The sequence below is a fragment of the Hippocampus zosterae genome, chromosome 14 (assembly GCF_025434085.1).
Source record: "Hippocampus zosterae strain Florida chromosome 14, ASM2543408v3, whole genome shotgun sequence".
In the NCBI taxonomy this organism is placed as follows: Eukaryota; Metazoa; Chordata; class Actinopteri; order Syngnathiformes; family Syngnathidae; genus Hippocampus; species Hippocampus zosterae.
Genome location: NC_067464.1, coordinates 4,974,814 through 4,993,088, shown reverse-complemented (window position 1 = coordinate 4,993,088; position 18,275 = coordinate 4,974,814). Strand labels below are relative to the sequence as shown.

The window sequence follows — 18,275 nt, the reverse complement described above, 5'->3', positions numbered from 1 at the left end:
TCAGATGATCAGATCATCAGCCAGGTCTGAAGCAGTATGAGAATGATCCCGATTATTTGAATCAGGTGCGTTGCTCCTTGGAGAGCTGGAAAAGAGGCATGACAGCGGCCCTTGAGGACCGACTTTGGACGCCCCTGATTTACAGCGCACAGGGGCCTGCTCTGTTTAATCTGACGCCCCGTGCAAGTTTAGTTTACCTGGCAACACAAGCTATCTTAAATATGATTGGTTAAAAACTCTACCATAATAAATAAGTTATTTATCGAGTGGCTTTCAATGTTCTTTAAAATAACATTGACAGACACTCGACTAAGTGGAAATAATATGACGTAAAGAATACAGAGAATAATTTTGTTTACATATTTATGAAAATAAAACAAGATAAATTAAATGTATATTATTCTCAGAAATTACATTTATTAAATGTACTTCTCTGAGAATGTTTAGGCCAGCAGAGAAGGCCTTGCTGGCCCTGACGGAACGCCACTGAGATATATATATATATATAATAAATAAATACTTGAAATAATAAATGAAGCATTGTGAAAATTGGACCTCCCTCATTGTCATACTAGTCAAAGGCAGATGCTGTCACACTAGGGAGGCGCGTTTAACACTTTCTTCCGTTGTGGTGACCAAAAATGGCCACAGGATGACAGTAGAGGACTGCTGTAGTTTGACTATGGCCAGAGCTCCCTGAATTCGGGCTCACCTGCGATCCAAAGGGTGGGCTGGGGGGCGGGGCGTATATTTTTATCAGGCGTGAAGGTCACACACGCAACGATTCATCATCATCATCATCATATAAGGGTTGAATGGTTGCATTTTAAAGGTGAAATCGTCCCATAAATATATCGACAGGTGCGTGACGCAAATGATGCCATTCCTTTGAAAAGAAAATACTTATGAATGGCTTTGCGTCATCACAAACAGGCCAGTCATCAAGTGACTACTCGTCATTCCAGTCATGCCGGCACCGTTTACTTTGTCAACCCCGCCTCCACCTCTGCTGGAGTCGACAAATCGATATCATCCTGCCACAGCATCTCCAACCATCTCCTCCGCCACACAACACAAAATTCAGATATGACGGTGGTCGTGGCGTCACCACTTAGCCGGCGCTCCAATTGGCTCGCGTCTAGAAGGGGGGCGGGGCGCTTGCCATTGAGGAATTTGACGGCGACGTACGTACACACGCCTCCCAGATAAAAAGTGCACGCCAGAGTGGTGGTGTCGCGCAGACGAGCGGAGACGAGGTTAGATTAGGCGACACGGCTCACCGTTTAGTGTCTTTTTGTCATGTTTTGAGTGCACTCTTATTTTTTGTGGTGTTTTTAATGTGACGTTTCGACCTTAAATTAAGACATCGGTGGCAGCAGGTGCGCTTCGAATACATGTCTGTATTTCTTCGAACTGATTCAGGTGAGTTCACCCCCCCCCCCCCCATTTTAATAAGCATGTGCTCGTGCTAATTAGTGTCTTTTTACGCGACTATTTTGACTCGGAGCCAATAGAGCTTAACCAGGTGTTTCAAATCGGTCGCCGCACTCTTTACTTGACCCTAATGTGAGCATCAAAATCAAAATAACTTAAAAATGCATATTTATATTGTCATTTGTGTGAGTGTGCGGGTCGGGGGAGGGGGGGGCGCAATACAAGTTGGAAAGGTTTCTTCAAATGAGATAGGAATCCATTTTTTGATTTAGGCCCTTCCAGGTCCTTCCCCCGACCCCCTCCCCTCCTCTCCATCAAACCTAGAGTTGTATAATGGCTGCAGGTGCACTGCAGTCACAAAAGAGGATGCACCCATTTATCCCATATCATTGATGTCCATTTTAAAGTCCACGTACAAGTACGCTCTTTATTCTCGCGAATAAGACAAACCAGCTCACTAGTAGAACCAACAAACCTTTTTTTATGCTATGGTTGTCCCCCTTGACCTGAAAATCTGAAATAGTAAGACATTATTTCTTCAATAGTGCATTGAGTTAATTTGGTTTTTTTTTAAGTGCTTCTATAAAGCAATTATTCGTGAATCTTGACATTCATCTTAATGTACGCTCTTTGTCTTGGTACCTCTGTCTATGCTACAGGCAACCTTAACTCACTTCTGATGTTGTTGTTGTGGGTTTTCAGACGACTGTATATATTGTGCATGTGTCGATCCTCCTTCCTGTCTCCGGGGAGGTTATGCGAGGTGTTGCTTTTCGGTCTTTTGTTGGTGAGCTTTGTTGTGCAGGTTGCGGCCTCGCCAGGAAGTTCACAATCTTGTGCTGTAACACCAATATGCATCTGTACTTTTATGTCTTAGTTACTGTCAGGGTGTCTGCTTACAATGGTTGAACTGTGTGAATGTAGAAACGCCACAGGTCTATTGGTTATACTGAAAATCTTGGGATTGTTTGGTACTTTTATACAATATTTAATACAGGGAACAACTGTTGTCACTGTCTTCTTGACAAACACTACGGCCACAGGCCTTAATTCTACCCGGGTCAGGATTTTATCTGCACCGTTGTAGGTTTAAAGTCAAGTCACTATGTGTACACGTGCGGTCATTGCTGAGAGCCACTGGTGTGTTCGGTCTGCTGTTTCTTTTGATGTAATCCATGTTCAACTTGATTACTTAAACGACAGTGTGTCTGCACTTTGTACAATGGGACTTGCTGTTCATTCTTACATGACATTTGGCAGCTACAATAGAGAGACTGAATGAATGGAATGCCGTCTGCGGATTTATTCCATATCCTTAATATCCAACTTGAGGTCCGTACTAATGCTCTCTATCCAAATCAGTATGCAAGTAGCACAATCGCCTTGTTGGTAAGCTTTTTTTTACACCCCCACTCCCCCCCACTGTTTTCCCGACAACTTGGAAACTTTGTTTTCACTAGGAAGACAGTTTTATAACGCTCATCGCTAGGTCTGCGCATCCCTCCAATACAAGTCAACCCAATGTGTGTCTGAACACATTGGCTGAGATAAAATTCAAGGACGGTTCAAAGAGTCGGTTCAATTCAGGGGGATTTTGATTCGATAGTGTACGTCTTGGGGCGAGAGGGTATGATGTAATGAGTTTTCTGTCATTTCATACGAATGAATTTGCCCAGTACTGTAAATGTGATACCTGTGCATTAGCCCTGTGCGTCTCTCCAATAAGGCCATTTGATGCGCATCTCGATATATTTTCAAGTGGAACGATACGCTCGATTCAATCCGGCTTTTGTAACACCCCGCCTGATATAACAACCGCATGATAAAGCAAAACTGGAGCACTAGTTGACCATTTGTAATAGTACTACCATTGCCGAAGGTCATTTAGTAATTAAATGATGTGAAGGAAAATTGTAAATAGTACTGCGATTTATCCATTTTGTGTTCATATTGCATTTAATTGAAAGATTATAAAGGATATCTTATCTTTATCTTCTCTACTGGTTAACATCTAGCGCTTTGCTGAATCGTCAAGCGTATTGAATAAATGGCTGTATGACAAGCCGTTGGAGCAATAGTTGAAGGGCCTTGTTATTCATCGACTAGTATACACTTTGTCCTCACCATTAAGACGGTGGGCTTGCAGAACTCGTATGCGTCAGTAGAATGTCTTTCTCCTACATTTTTCCCACTACTGTGTGACATTTCTCAACACTTGTCGGACAACTACATCTTACGAGTGAGGCAAGTCTGTGCACTTGAGCTCCGCCGCACGACTACAATTGATATATATAATCCCGATACAAACCAAAAGTTGTGAAAATATCACGGTTAAGAGCCTTAATGGAGACTTCTTACTTTTTCTTTTCTGATTGATATAAAAATGATTTAGTAGATATAAACGCATAACGGGGTAGGACTAGCTAAGTTTTTTTACTTCATCCTACTCCCTTGAACATAATAACTGTGAATGAAGACTGATTTCTTTCTTTTTACTTTTTTATCTACCTTATTTTCTGTCAAATTATTACTGTATATGTTTTATGTTCAATAAACAAACAAACAAACAATATTGTAGATGTGAAGTAGCTTGGTTTGACAGTGTCGCTAGTAGCATTAGCGCATGCGCCGTTTTGCCACACCGATTTAGTTAAGGAACGAGGATGATCTTAAGATAAGAAGACCTTTATTGTCTCAAAAGTAAGACAAATCTGTGCACTAGTAGAACTGTATTTTTATAAATATTAAGGACGGTAGTTTACCTCGAAGGCTGTTTTGGAAAACATTGCTAATGGAGCGGTCGTTCTACTAGTGGTTGAATTGTCTTCGTGGTACATGGGACATTAGGACGGGATATCAAGGGGATCGAATAAATTCTCCAATGGCTTTCCATACAGGCTGGTGTTTGTGTTTCCTGGCCAGTTGGACTTATTTGCCAGCACACACACTTCCTCCTCATTGTGCCCCCCCGTTTTGTTTTATTAGCCCAATGTTCTGTTATTCTTAGCCAAGCAGGATGTTTATACGATCCCCTTGTAGAAATATGACTGGCAAGGCCCGAGTGTTTATCTTTCTTCCCGCTTCTCAGGTCGTCACAGTCGCACTTCCCTGAGCATCCCTCGCTGGCTCGCGCTCTCTCTCTCCTCCTCCTGCTGCTTTTTTGAATGCCTGCCTCGTCTTCCTCTGCATCCCACTCACGGTTGAAATGACATCCACCGTGATGATCCGCTCGGCACTCTCAAGCCCTTTTAGTATTCATCATTACGTGATCAAAGTTGCTCAAACAAACGCAAAGGGAGCACTTAGCCATGAGGAATTGAGATAGGCCAGTTTAAAATCTTGATTCATTACATAGCGAAATGTGTTGAAAGTCATTTCATGGCTAAATTGGGCTACGAAGAGTCAAATCAGTGCGACACGATTGGAGGTGCCCCCCCCCCTTACGAAAAATGTTTGTCGACTGTTGTGGTTTCGATGCAGGTGATATTTCCTGACCATTTACTACAGAAATCAAGGTAATTAGATAGGGTTTGCACACTTTGATACAGGCTAGGCCGTGCATGTAAAGAAGCGCAAATGGAGGTTTCTCAATGGTAAAACGTTAACTGCTGCAGAGGGGGAAAAAAACTTTAAAATGGTAAATTATTTGGTTACTGACTGCTAACTTGTGACTCGGGCAGATTGTGTGTGTGTGTATACGTGTACATAGGCTGTCCCGGTAGGCACGTGGTTCAATTCCAGCTCCAGCCTCCTTATGTGGAATTTGCATGTTGTCCATGGGTTTTCTCCGGGTACTCTGGTTTCCTCCCACATTCCAAAAACATGCATGCCAGGGTGATTGAACACCCCAAATTGTCCCCCAAGTGTGAGTCAAGTCACTTAACAAGACTGAACACTTGACTTTGCAGCGCATGGCGCCCCTGTTTGATGCATTTCCGTCAAAGCCGTACTGTAACGAGTCGTCAAGGTGAGCCGAAGACGACATTTTGCGGGCTGATGTTTTAGCCTGCCGTGCCCCGTCATGTCACAAAGGATGTATTGACGATGACTCAACTGGATGATACTCACGCTTTCACAACCACGTTGCACACTCTGCCTGCGATGTCAGATTTTCCATAAGCGAGCAAAGCTCTGTGTGTGTAATTGGGACTGGAAAAAGTCATTAAAAAGCAGATGCAGTCTCTTTGTGTGTGTGTGTGTGTGTGTGTGTGTGTGTGTGTGTGTGTGTGTACGCGTGCTTTAGGGGTTAATCAGCTGCCACTTAATGGCTTGTCATGTGATTTCCCACTCACCCCCCCCAAATATTTGATGTGGACTCTTGCTGTGGCAAAAGACAATTTGGAGCTTCACAGTGCGTGTCCTCACATCCGACGTTAACTCAGGTTCATTTGTCATTAGAGGCCCGGTGGTATGTTTTGATATGTTACCAGCTTTCAGCCTCTTTGGGGCATAATTGGTCCCAAGTGATTTGTTGTAAATTGATTCAGTCAAGTGATATGTACATGTTAGGGTCTTGAAGGAACTAATTAAGGTTTTAAGATGAATATTTGATTTAGAGAAGCATCAGGGCGCTGTTGTATTTGTCGTGCTTTTTGGTTCATGTTGGTTGTGGTGATTGATTGAATCGAGTTGGGAGGAGAAATTGAATTCGTCCTTGAGCAAAGAAACTTCTCTGGAAAATTAGGCACATTTAAAACAATCAACCTGCCATGAATGATTTTGGGATGTAAGAGGAAACCGGAGTACCCGGAGAAAACCCACGCAGGCACGGGGAGAACATGCGAACTCCACAGAGGAAGACCAGAGCCGGAATCGAACGCTGCACCTTTGCACTGTGAGGCCAACGGCCCAGCCAGTTGTCCATCGTGCCGCCTTTTTAAAAGCATATAAACAAATAACAAATAAAAAACTCCATGTCAGTTATGAGTAGACCCATAAAATGGTTTGAAACAGACATTTTGATTTGTTCCTCAAAGGCAAACTTGTCCATAAAAGTTTTGTCCGATTTCTACTTAATTTGAACCACTGGCACTGGATAGACGCCAATTAGTTAAAAGAAAAAAAAAGTCATCATTGCGTGTTTAGCGGAGCAAGGCAACAAACGCAACATTTATCCAACTCTACTGCACGAGGACGGATCTTGACTGAAACATCTTTTTTTATTTATATTATATAATATCTAATTATTTTATTTAGATTTTTAATATATTTTTTAAATGGACACACCTTTAAATGATATATATATATATATATATTAGGAAATGTATCACTGCAATAACTATTTACAACTGGCCCATTCATGGTGGAATCCTACTTGAATGAAATCCCTGGTAGAATTCTCCAAAGGCAAGCATGTCAAATCTGTCGCTGTCCAAATATTTTTGGCCTGTCGCTCGTCTGACCTCTCCCTAAAGAGGACTGTCGGTACACGGAGCGTGTTCGACACAAGCCAGACCTGTACTCACGCATTCCTTTGGGGAGATGTTTCATGGTGGAATAGCCTTTTAACAGTGTGTTCTCTGTGGATTTTAATGGGCCTCTGTAATTGAGGTTTTGGGGGCGAGGGGGGTGTGGGGGGGGGGGGGTAGCAAAATGTTCCGATAAGACCCGAAGCATGAACGTTTCCTTTAAATGTCATTTGGATTGTGGCAAATTGATTCACTGTGACAAGCCTGTGCTACTTAGCAATCACGTGTTCATCACCATCCTCAAACACGTCCGAGATTGAAAGCGGGTCAAATCTCCGATCGAGTGTCTTGTCACCGAATTTATTATTTATTTTTTTAATTGATTTATTTTTCCTCCACAGCCGTGCACGCTTCAAGTCAAAGCTGTTAGCGGTCGCCTACAACGGCAGGGCTTTAAATAGATGCCGTGAGAAGGCCCGCCGAGCATTTGCGTCCCGAGACTGCACGCAGGCCTCGCCGCCGCCAATCGTCGTAAAAGAGCAACAACATAAGACTTAGCTGGCGACTGAACTCGGCAGGCATCCTCGTGCTACTCGGAAAGTTTGGTCAAGCTTTGATGGAACAAGAGTGCATCGAGTTCCTTCCTCAGTCAAATAACACAATGACACCCCCCTGCCCCCGCCCTCACTCCCATTTCCCCCCTAGCGCACTCTCACAATGACTGTGGTGCAGTGCAACAGCAGCGTGCAGCTCTCCCAAGTGCATGAACACAGAGCGTATGCTGATTATATTGTGGTCAGACCTTGTTGGCGTTCAGATGTTGCTTTTTTTTTGTGCTTGGCAGCGCGTTATCAAATCAATCCAAAATTGTATAATAATAATGATTCATGAAACGCGACGGCGTCAGAAAATGGGGTGCATCAAGGATAATGTTCACCGTTAATAAGTCTTGTCATTTTGTAAAAAATATCTTTGAAACCAAAAAAAAAAAAACTTTGCATCATATGTTTTATGTGAGCAGTTCTTACGGAAGCGTGGAACTGTGTGCAGAAATATATTTTTGATCGGCGAGCTTGTTCAAGCCTATCAAAAGACATTCACAAGTGCGTTCGAACAGACTTTGTACGCTAAATGCTACAAAGGCCTAGCATTTTTTTTTTCTATAACGCCACGGCAACAGGATATCGACTAGCGCGATCAATTTTCTTATTATAAGCATTTGTCCGACATCATACCAATACGCTCGAAAGATAAGTCAAGTCAACAGTTTTTATAGTAAATAAACATTGTTTGTAAATTTACCGGCGCGGAACAGTTGGCAACAAAACCTAATTTGAACGCAAACGCTTTCTCTGCGTGATCTTATATATATATATATTGCGCGTCGTCCCGCACGCGGTCTGTCCTTCCGTCTGTCCCTTTTCAAAACGTACCTACTTCACCGCGCCGCTTCGCGGCGCCACTGCGCCGCTCAGGCAGTGGCTCACTACGATCGCGCGGGCATCTTGGCGAAAAAATGTTGTCTACCCACAAGCATTGCAATGAAATTGTTAGTTATTTAGTAGAGCTAAACATCTCTTTATTTTCACGCTAAGCAATGAAGATGAACAAAAAGTTGAACCAAGCAACAACACTTTTGTGGGCCGAAGGCCCACCTTACCAGCCTTCTGCAGGAAGTAGCTGATGAGCCGCCCAGAGGGCGGGGAACCAGCTAGTTAAGTTATAAAATGTAAGATGGCAGAAGTCAAAGTACGGCCCTCGCAAATGAAACTTCTTGTTGAGCCAACTCCTGGTGAGCAACGACGGCCACCCCACTCGCAAGTCCACTTGACGATGATGAGTCAACGCTCTCCATTTCCAAATAAATCGGAGGCATGCTCAACCAAATGGATAAACTCTGATGTTTAGCCTTTTAGCTAAGAGCAAAAACCACAAATGAGCGTTTGGTTCCCTGGAGCGGGTGAGCAAAACTTCAATGATTTGTTAGCGTTGATGCTAAACCTAGCATTTGTCCTTTTTGCTCACAGTTCAGCGTTTGTGCCCGTCCGAGATATGACTGAGGTGATGATCAACAGCACCCCCATGGACGACATGAGGCTCAGTCCCACCAAGGACAGACTTTCTTTCCAGGTAAATTAAATCCCACAAGGTGCGCGCAAATGTCTCACGCGTACCAAGATGGAGTCGCGAACAGATACAAGACCGTTGTTGGGAGGAATGATCCACTGGTTGCCAAAAAGACAACTGTCGCGTTAAGTTGTAGCGCTGTATTTGTTTGCTAGCCATTTCCTTTTTCTCAGACAGGAAATCCGGGAGACCGAATACACCATTGCATCCGGGTGAAGTTTTTCTATAATTGCTATTTTAGTTATCTTTGTGACGTCAACCCCGCCCCCTTGACTGTGGCAAATATATTTAAATGAAAGTGATAATGTAAAAAAAAAAAAAAAAGTTTTGAGAAATATGGACGAAGTTTCCCCTAATTTTTTTTTTAAGGGCGTAAGCATGTAGACCAAAACCCGAGGATTTAAAAAAATTATTTATAGATGTATTTATTTATTTCAAATCAATGTTCAATTGATTGTCATGTTTGTGAAAAACGATGAACTCTGCATCATCACGCTTCCTTTTGTTTTATGTCTATTTATTTTGGAACCTATCGGTTATTTCCTGGAAAAATCTATTTGTTTGTGCTCGTAAACTGAGAAGCTTAATTTAGATAAAATCGGTGCATTCCCGCTATTATGTAGCATGGAGAGGCAATTATTGTTTAAAAAAAAAATCAGATTCTTCATAGATTTTTTTTTTTTTTTGCACAAACACAGTGCTGCAAACAAAATACTATCGATACCAAAAGACAAAACGGTACTTTTTTTTTTTTGTCTGTGGTAATTTGGGTGAACGTGTCATTCGAAACAGTTTGCAAGGCCAAAATCGTAAAACTTCCCAAGGGCTCAGTTTTCAAAGTCTCCAAAACATGCTTGTTTGAAAGAAAAAAAAAGAATTAAAAAAATGTGTGTGCTTGATAAGACCACTTCCGGTGCAAATCGTTTATATGATGATTGCACACCACAGCAAAGAAAGGATCCTCAAAATAATACCTCTTCATTTCATGCATGGCAGAGAAGTAAACGCGGTGAGAACATTCCGACCGCACTCGGAATCCGATGCGATGAGGGCTGTCGTTATTTGGGGAGTGAGGGGTGAAGTTTCCGTTAAGCGGAATTGCCTTGCCCGGAAATTCATTGTAAATTAGCGCTGCGGCGGGCGAAGGCAGAGACAATCGGCTATCAGGTGGTCTTGACAAGCGCTTTCCAACAGCTTTGTTTCACTGTCGGCTCAACAAGGTCATCCAAACACACAGCTGCCGTACCGTCGTGGCATTTTGCCCCCCCCCCCCCCATTCCTTCCAGCATCGACGCCTAGGGATGAATGTGACAGAGTTTACGATTAGAAGCGGTAAAGGCGATGTCCGTTGATGCCCATCTTGAAGAGGATGTAGCTTGACCCAGAGGAAGAGGCCACAACATCCTCTTGCCGTTTCACACACCAGCTGCCCGGTCCATCTGAGGGGAGGCTGGCACGGTTGCCAGGGAAACGGCTGCTAAATTGTGTAATCCTTACCCCCCACCACGACACATAGGCTTTCTGCCTCATGGTTCAAAACTCTAAATCATCTAGTGATTTAGAAACAAAAAAAAAAAGTCTGATGAAAGGTCGTCAATCTGTGAGTGTGACATCATGACCACTTGGTCCCTTTTCATTGATTTTATTTCTGTTGAAAATTCCAGGGAGTCCTTTTGCTGACTGTCTGCCATACGAGGTTATGAACTTGTTTGTGCAGCGGCGTAAGAATCGGGGCTCGCTGTCGGATCACGGGCGACAAATCTTGATGGGATTGTCGCACAATTCATTCATTCATTCATCTTCCGAGCCGCTTGATCCTCACTAGGGTCGCGGGGGGTGCTGGGGCCTATCCCAGCTGTCTTCGGGCAGTAGGCGGGGGACACCCTGAATCGGTTGCCAGCCAATCGCAGGGCACACAGAAACGAACAACCATTCGCACTCACACTCACAACTAGGGACAATTTTGAGTGTTCAATCAGCCTGCCACGCATGTTTTTGGAATGTGGGAGGAAACCGGAGCACCCGGAGAAAACCCACGCAGGCCTGGGGAGAACATGCAAACTCCACACAGGGAGGCCGGAGCTGGAATCGAACCCGGTACCTCTGCACTGTGAAGCCGACGTGCTAACCACTGGACTACCGGGCCGCCCATCGCACAATTATTGGCTGTAATTCTACTACTTGCGGCGCTAAGCATAAGTTAGCGCCGGACAACGGTGTGTTCCGACTTCGGGGTATGTCAGCGCCTCAGCAACGTAACTCGGTCATAAACCAAGGAGCCCTTTTTGTATATTTAAAATTTGACACAGGCGAGTAAATGTTTAAGCGTTCGCAACAATGACTTTCTCAACTGTCCTCGCATATCGGAGGCGCGCCGGTTTGGTCCTGTTGGTACACAACAAGCCCAAAATAGCAACCGATGCGTTTGCCGTCGCTTCCTGCCGCTGTTCAGTGAAACGAGTTGTGACGCGTGTCCAAAGGCAAAGTCATTCCATGTCCAACCCCACCCCCACCCCCGCCCACCCCGTTTCAGTGAGAATAAACTCCCAGTGATGGACTCTTTATGTTTTCCTAACCTGATAAAAATTCTCACAGTCTGCACAGAAGACATATTTGCTGTCTTCTCATGCGTTTGATGGAATTCCTGGAGGCTTGGCCACAGCTGCTTCCCCTTTCTCTCGCTCGCGCTCTCTCTCTCCCTCATCCAATGCTTACTTTCCACTCGGCACTTTGCCCAGACGCTGACCCACCACCCTAAAACGTCTCGGAGTGAAATATGAAGGTCTAAAAATATTCATCCACTTTGTCCAAACAAAAATGCTGTTCTTGGACCTGGAGCGTTTTTTGTTTTTTGTTTTCTTCCCCTCTCCCCCGCCTCTTGGGTTTATTCACCGGTTCCTGAGAATTTGCAAAAGTTGGAGGTTGTCAAATCTCAAATTATCTTTGCTGTCTGGGTCTTTGGCCAAACATTTGACGACTCAACCTGATACCATGTTTTTTCCTCAACCCCCCCCACCCCGGCCCCGTTCTCCCAACTCAAATGTAATATACTCTGTGCTGACTTTTGTAGTGTGGTGTTTCACTCTCCCTTTTTACAAAAGGGCCAGTTTACTATCGCTCATTTTTCCCTCGTCTAATTTTCCGTTCTGTGCCGGATGAGTTCATAACGAGCCACGAGCCGCTTGGCGCGCCGCCCCCTCGCCTGCAAAACACTTCGGATTAAACACGATGCGGCGTTTGGGCGCTATAATCTGTTGGACATGTTTAATTTGCCACTGATGTAACTCGTTATGTGTGCAAGGTCGGATTTTGCGGAGTGATGGAAGAATATCATCAACGGCCATGAATATCCAATTACCCAGAGGTGTAAGGGTCCACAAAAAATCACGGTTGGGTACTTTCCTTGGTTTTATGGTTACCGATGGGTGCAGTCGGGGATCATGCGAAAATTCAAGTGAAGGCCCCATGTTGGGCTTCGTCTCCTGCCTGCGTGGGTTTATTCCGGGTACTCCGGTTTCCTCCCACATTCCAAAAAACCCGAATTGCGCTGCGGGTGGCTGGCAACAAAGTTCAGGGTGTCCCTCGCCTACTGCCCGAAGACGGCTGGGATTGGCTCCAGCATGCCCCGCAACCCTTGTGAGGATAAAGTGGATCGATGGATGCATATTATGACTGCCAATAACTTACTTTTATCCATAAATTGATTGATTCAAACTATTCTAATTGTTGCATTCCCTGGGCTGTCCTCGGCAGATCTTCCCTGACCCGTCTGACTTTGAGCGCTGCTGTAAGCTCAAAGACCGCCTGCCCTCCATCGTGGTAGAGCCCACGGAGGGTGAGGTGGAGAGCGGCGAGCTGCGCTGGCCTCCTGAGGAGTTCCTGGTCAGCGGAGAGGACGACGACGACGATGATGATGAAGCGGAGCCCAACCACAGCGGCGTCCAAAACGGACAGGCGATGGCAAACTCCCAGCACTAGGAGCCGCGTATTAGCTTCCGATGTCCACCCCCAACCCGTTCACACACTGGTCACGCTGCACCTTACCCGGCTGACACCACCCAAAAGAAGCAATACACCAGTTTTGTCGCACTGCCATTCGATGGGACGCCGTTCGCACACATGAGAAAAGACTGAGCGTTGGCACGGCGCTAGCACTGGGGCCACGAAATGGTTCCCCCACATCCCCTGCGCTGCCATGAAAACAGGACTTACACTTAGCCCTCCAACTGTGTGTTCACCCTCTGGATTGCTGTTAAGTATTTGTCTTTGCGCAAGATTTAGCAGTTTTCTGTGATTATTTTTTTTTGTGGGTGTCGAATGTGCTGAGATTTCTTTTTTTTACTTTTATTTTTTCCAGTCGAAAGTTAAAATCTTTGTACTACTTGTGAAGCACTAGCTAATAGATTTTTGTAAGTCACTCGGAGAAGTAGTAGCACGTAGATGTTAACTAGTGTTGTCAAATTTTGCTTCATTTGTAATACATGTTGGTCTACTAGTGAGAACAAAAGATCCTGTACATGTTGGTGAGGAAAACGGCTTTAGTTGACAACTACGTGCTAGTTCTACTAGCGCGCTTCACCGCGGCGGTTTGAAGCAAGTGAGCGAAGGAAAGGAGGCTACCGTGCCAACCGGATGCTATTTGCTCGCCCTGGGAAGCCTGACGACTCGACCATGTGCAAGTTGCGACGGTTATTTGATTTATTTTTTTTTCCCCCTCGAACCCTCCACTGAGCTAATAATGTATAATGGTTTCAGTCGCAAGTGAACACTCCTTTCTATTCCAACGCATTTCTTTGGGAGCAACTGTAGTTTTTGCCACCACGTAGCTTTCATATGTAGGCCATTCAACACGTTCCACCTTTGTTGAAAAGTCACATTGGTTTTGTTCACAAATGTTCTTCTGACTTGTCATTCGTGTGGCATTAGGGCTGTGTACAGGACGTCCATCTTTTTTTTTCTTTTCTCTATAACCGAGCAGGTTGTTTTTGTAAAGCTCAGGGAGAATAGCTGCCATTTTTTTCCATTGTATCTAGACCACTGTTTTTTCTTTCTCTGACTGTTGCAGAGGCTGTAAATAAACTTGAATTTGCTAACCCAACTGTGTGGTATTTGGCCTACATGCTCTTCATCATGTACGGAGAATCTTTGGGTTTGGTATCAAATGGAAAAAAAACAAACGCATTAAAGCAATGCTCAAGAGTCCTTGTTTTGACAGACTGAAATTACAGTTGTCACGGACTAGTCGTATACTGAAGTGTTATTGCACTCACCGTTGACAATTTACACAGCGCTGACATGGTGTCATTTGGCTTGAGAGGGGGACATAACCTCTGGCATGCTTTCCATAAACACAATCACAATGACACAACTTAAGACTCATAAAATTGGGCCGTGTGGAAAAGACTAATGGACAGGAACTGGGAGGGCTTACTGGGAAAGAAAATGACCACTTCTTTATCACTGGAGCACTGGAAGTGACCGTCATGAGTACAGTATACTGGGAATGCCAGCTGTTAGCTTCTTGTGCTAGCTAGCTGGTAGCCATGTAGCAAGCCTCCAAACGGTTAACTTCCATATGCTTGTCACTGGAGAATAATGTAATGCTAGTTAGCTGGGTACCTTTTAAGTCAAAATGTACTAAATTTGGACAGTGTGGTAGCTAGCTACATTATATATACAAGCGGCCTTATAAGAAAATATTAGCTTTTAACTTGAATTGCAACTCATTGTTACAGGGTTACTCTGAAGCTAACATGTAGCGTTGTTCTGTAAGTGTTTCACTGATAAAGCTTCTTGCTCATTCTTGGAATTCTTTCCAATGGAAACAATGTTAACACTGATCCCAGAGTGTCGGCCGAGTCTGACCTGACGACCAGTCAACAATACTGGCGGCTGGTTGTTCACATTAAAATGACTTCTTTGAACACACGCACACACACACACACACACACATACACGCACACATATAACGGACACCAGTCCCCACATAACGTTAGTCCACAAATTTCCTTGTAGTAACTCATGAAGGGTAGGAGAACACTTATCTCATGTACCGGTACTCTTTTTACACTCTTTTTTACAGACTTTCCCAAACATTTTAAGCAACTGACTTCATTTAACATCCCAAACAGACAGTGGTGGATTCTGCACCTAAAAATGTGGTAAAAACTGATGTAAGACCCAACTCAACAAAAAAATTGTTCCCCAGTGTTATGAGTGTGTGGAGCAAGGTTCTGGTTCTGTGATCAATTTAGTTCATGAAACCTTGGCTGTGGATGGTATGATAAACAATGACTTCTCAATTACAGAGGCTGTTATGACGATGGGTGTACCTACACGCCTACATTTGGGGGCACCAACTCATGCTCACGTGACCGTCACGTGAGATTATATGTCACTCTGACCATCCCGTTGAATAATTTCTGGCCTATGCCCATGCCAACAGACTTGTCTCACCACCTCTCTACCGCTTCAATTGATAAACCTACGCAGTCTAATACAGTCTTTCCCAAACTGTTTAAAGCCGCACACCCCTTCAATATCTTGACTGAGTTCCCATGTTTTATCCCGTGTGCGAAGCAATGGACTCTTCAGCTTTCAGGACACGATGCCCCAAAAAAAAAAAAAAGGGGGGAAAGTAAATTATTAATAATTTGCTTGGAAAGGGGCCAGACGGTACATATGAGGCACGTAATAGACTCAGAACACAAGTAATGAACAAGTGGTGGACCTCATATTTGTGTTTGTATGTCTCTATGCAGAGAGGATAATTCCTGGTTCATGCAGTATTTCATAGGATGGGACGGTACGGGGCGGGGCTCAGAGTCGAGCCGCTTCTCCTCCATATCGAGAGGAGCCAGATGAGGTGGCTTGGGCATCTGATTCGGATGCCTCCTGAGCGCCTCCCCGGTGAGGTGTTCCGGTCATGCCCCACCGGGAGGAGACCCCGAGGAAGACCCAGGACACGCTGGAGAGACTATGTCACCCAGCTTGTCTGGGAACGACTCGGGATCCCCCGGGGAGAGCTGGACGAAGTAGCTAGGGAGAGGGAAGTCTGGGCTTCCCTGCTAAAGCTGTTGCCCCCGCGACCCGGCCGCGGATAAGCGGTAGATGATGGATGGATGGATGGATGGATGGATGGGACGGTACCATTTTTGATTGGATCAACGGAGTCTCTATAGTAATGTGGAATGTCCGAAATGTTCTTTTAGTTATAAGTACAGTTAAACAAATTACTTGTGTGTATTTACATATTTGGCCAAGAACACGGTGTCTCTCCCCTTCCACGCAGTACAAGCATGACATCATGTTATAAATTTACTTGCAACTTGGTAAAACCTCAAATGGTTGCTCATTTTCACATTGTTGTTCTTCTTGTTCCTCCATCAGGTTAATTTATCATCTGAACTGGTTCAAATCTCCGGAATGGATCTGCTGCTTCTGATGATGATGATAATAACGACATTGATGTATATCTCTGGACGCCAACGCAGCCGCTTTTAAAGCCGAGTGTGTGTCATTTGTTTCTTCTACCCGCCGCAACACCGCTCTACTGTTACAGATGATGTCAGAGTGTAGTGATGTGTGTGCGTTGTGAAGGAAGCAAAGAGACATGCTGACAGACAGGCTGAAAAGCGACAGAGAGAGGGGGAGAATGCACTTAGGCCAACTCAAGACTTTTTTCCATGACCTTGTTCCCTGTGGCATGCACTCTATCTGATTGACCAGATGATGTCTTATCACTGTCAAGGTCATTCCAGATTTTTAAAAAAATAATGTTCAAGAACAACAGGTGATAAATGCTGCCGTGCATAATTTGATTCGTCCATCTTAATCATCAATAATAGACTATTTTATTCATTTCATATATTTTGCTGTTTGTGGTGCGACCCCTGTCAGGCATGTTGAGGCACCTAAAAAACACATTTCAAAAATATTGCTGCATAAATCCTTTACAATGAAATGAATTTGGAGTTATGTGACGACTAATTTCATTTTAGTATTACTGTAACTAGGGCGGCCCGGTAGACCAGTGGTTAGCACGTCGGCTTCACAGTGCAGAGGTACCGGGTTCGATTCCAGCTCCGGCCTCCCTGTGTGGAGTTTGCATGTTCTCCCGGGCCTGCGTGGGTTTTCTCCGGGTGCTCCGGTTTCCTCCCACATTCCAAAAACATGTGTGGCAGGCTGATTGAACACTCTAAATTGTCCCTAGGTGTGAGTGTGAGTGTGAATGGTTGTTCGTTTCTGTGTGCCCTGCGATTGGCTGGCAACCGATTCAGGGTGTCCTCCGCCTACTGCCCGAAGACGGCTAGGATAGGCTCCAGCACCCCCCGCGACCCTAGTGAGGATCAAGCGGCTCGGAAGATGAATGAATGAATGAATTACTGTAACTAGCTGAAAGTATCATGGCTATTAACAACATGCCTCTTTAAGGGCTGAGTGGTTTTACTTTATCTTAGTTTTGTTTAACTTTATTAAACAAGGGCTAACCTCTCTTGTGGTCAATAAAATGTTACCTCTTTGCTTACACAAATTAAAGTTGACATCAGTAGCACGTAGAAAACATCACTTACTTGTCTCTCCCATTGCTGGTGAGCAGTTATGCTTTACTTTAGTTTTTATGTGGTTGTATCATACACCGGTTACTTATGTTTTACTCTTGTTCAAAAGTTAGGCATGTGAAAATGTGACTTAAAACATGGTCTGTACAGCTCATTATGCCGAAACACATGTATTCACTTTACATTATTTCCTATTGGATCATTCGGCCATATGACATTTGATCGTGCAGTTTTGTGCCAGAAAACTCAGCCGTTTGTCTTTCCCCCTCACCCCGGTCTCCATTTAATCAAATTGCCAGAATAAATGCAGAAAAGGCGCACGACTTCAAGTTGGACTGGACATGCCTATTATGTAAGTCAACGTGGGAAAGACAAGAATGACTTTTTTTGGGCATCGCCTGACGTCTCCTTTGAGTCTATTGATAGCACTTTGTACTTGTTCTTTTTCGATTGAGAGAAGGACAAATAAGTTTGTTATATTTAACATTCCTCCCTTTTCACGACCTCCTTAGGTCTTCTCGTCTTAGCGTCGTGTTTCCTCGTCACGTCACCTGGACTTGCATCTGCGATACCACTGGTCCCTTTTAGAGCTTCTCTTTGTAGTTATGACATGTGTTATAGCGGCGCATTTATCTATCCCGCGTCCCTCCGTACAGCCCTCCATCATCTCAAGATAAGACTGACAAGAATGGCAAAGACATAAGATGCCAATTTAAATCAACATGGATGGCTTTTCAGCCTGGGT

The 18,275-nt window shown here is 44.3% G+C and overlaps 1 protein-coding gene across 1 annotated transcript; it reads left to right on the top strand.

Annotated features, from left to right (window-relative positions):
- Positions 1 to 1,190: 1,190 nt before the first annotated feature.
- Positions 1,191 to 14,062, top strand: lbh (LBH regulator of WNT signaling pathway). The gene is made up of 3 exons (XM_052085446.1): positions 1,191 to 1,422; positions 8,870 to 8,972; positions 12,723 to 14,062. Exons 2-3 carry the CDS (start codon positions 8,895 to 8,897, stop codon positions 12,945 to 12,947), a joined length of 303 nt encoding a protein of 100 aa, XP_051941406.1. The 5' UTR covers positions 1,191 to 1,422; positions 8,870 to 8,894; the 3' UTR covers positions 12,948 to 14,062.
- Positions 14,063 to 18,275: the final 4,213 nt, after the last annotated feature.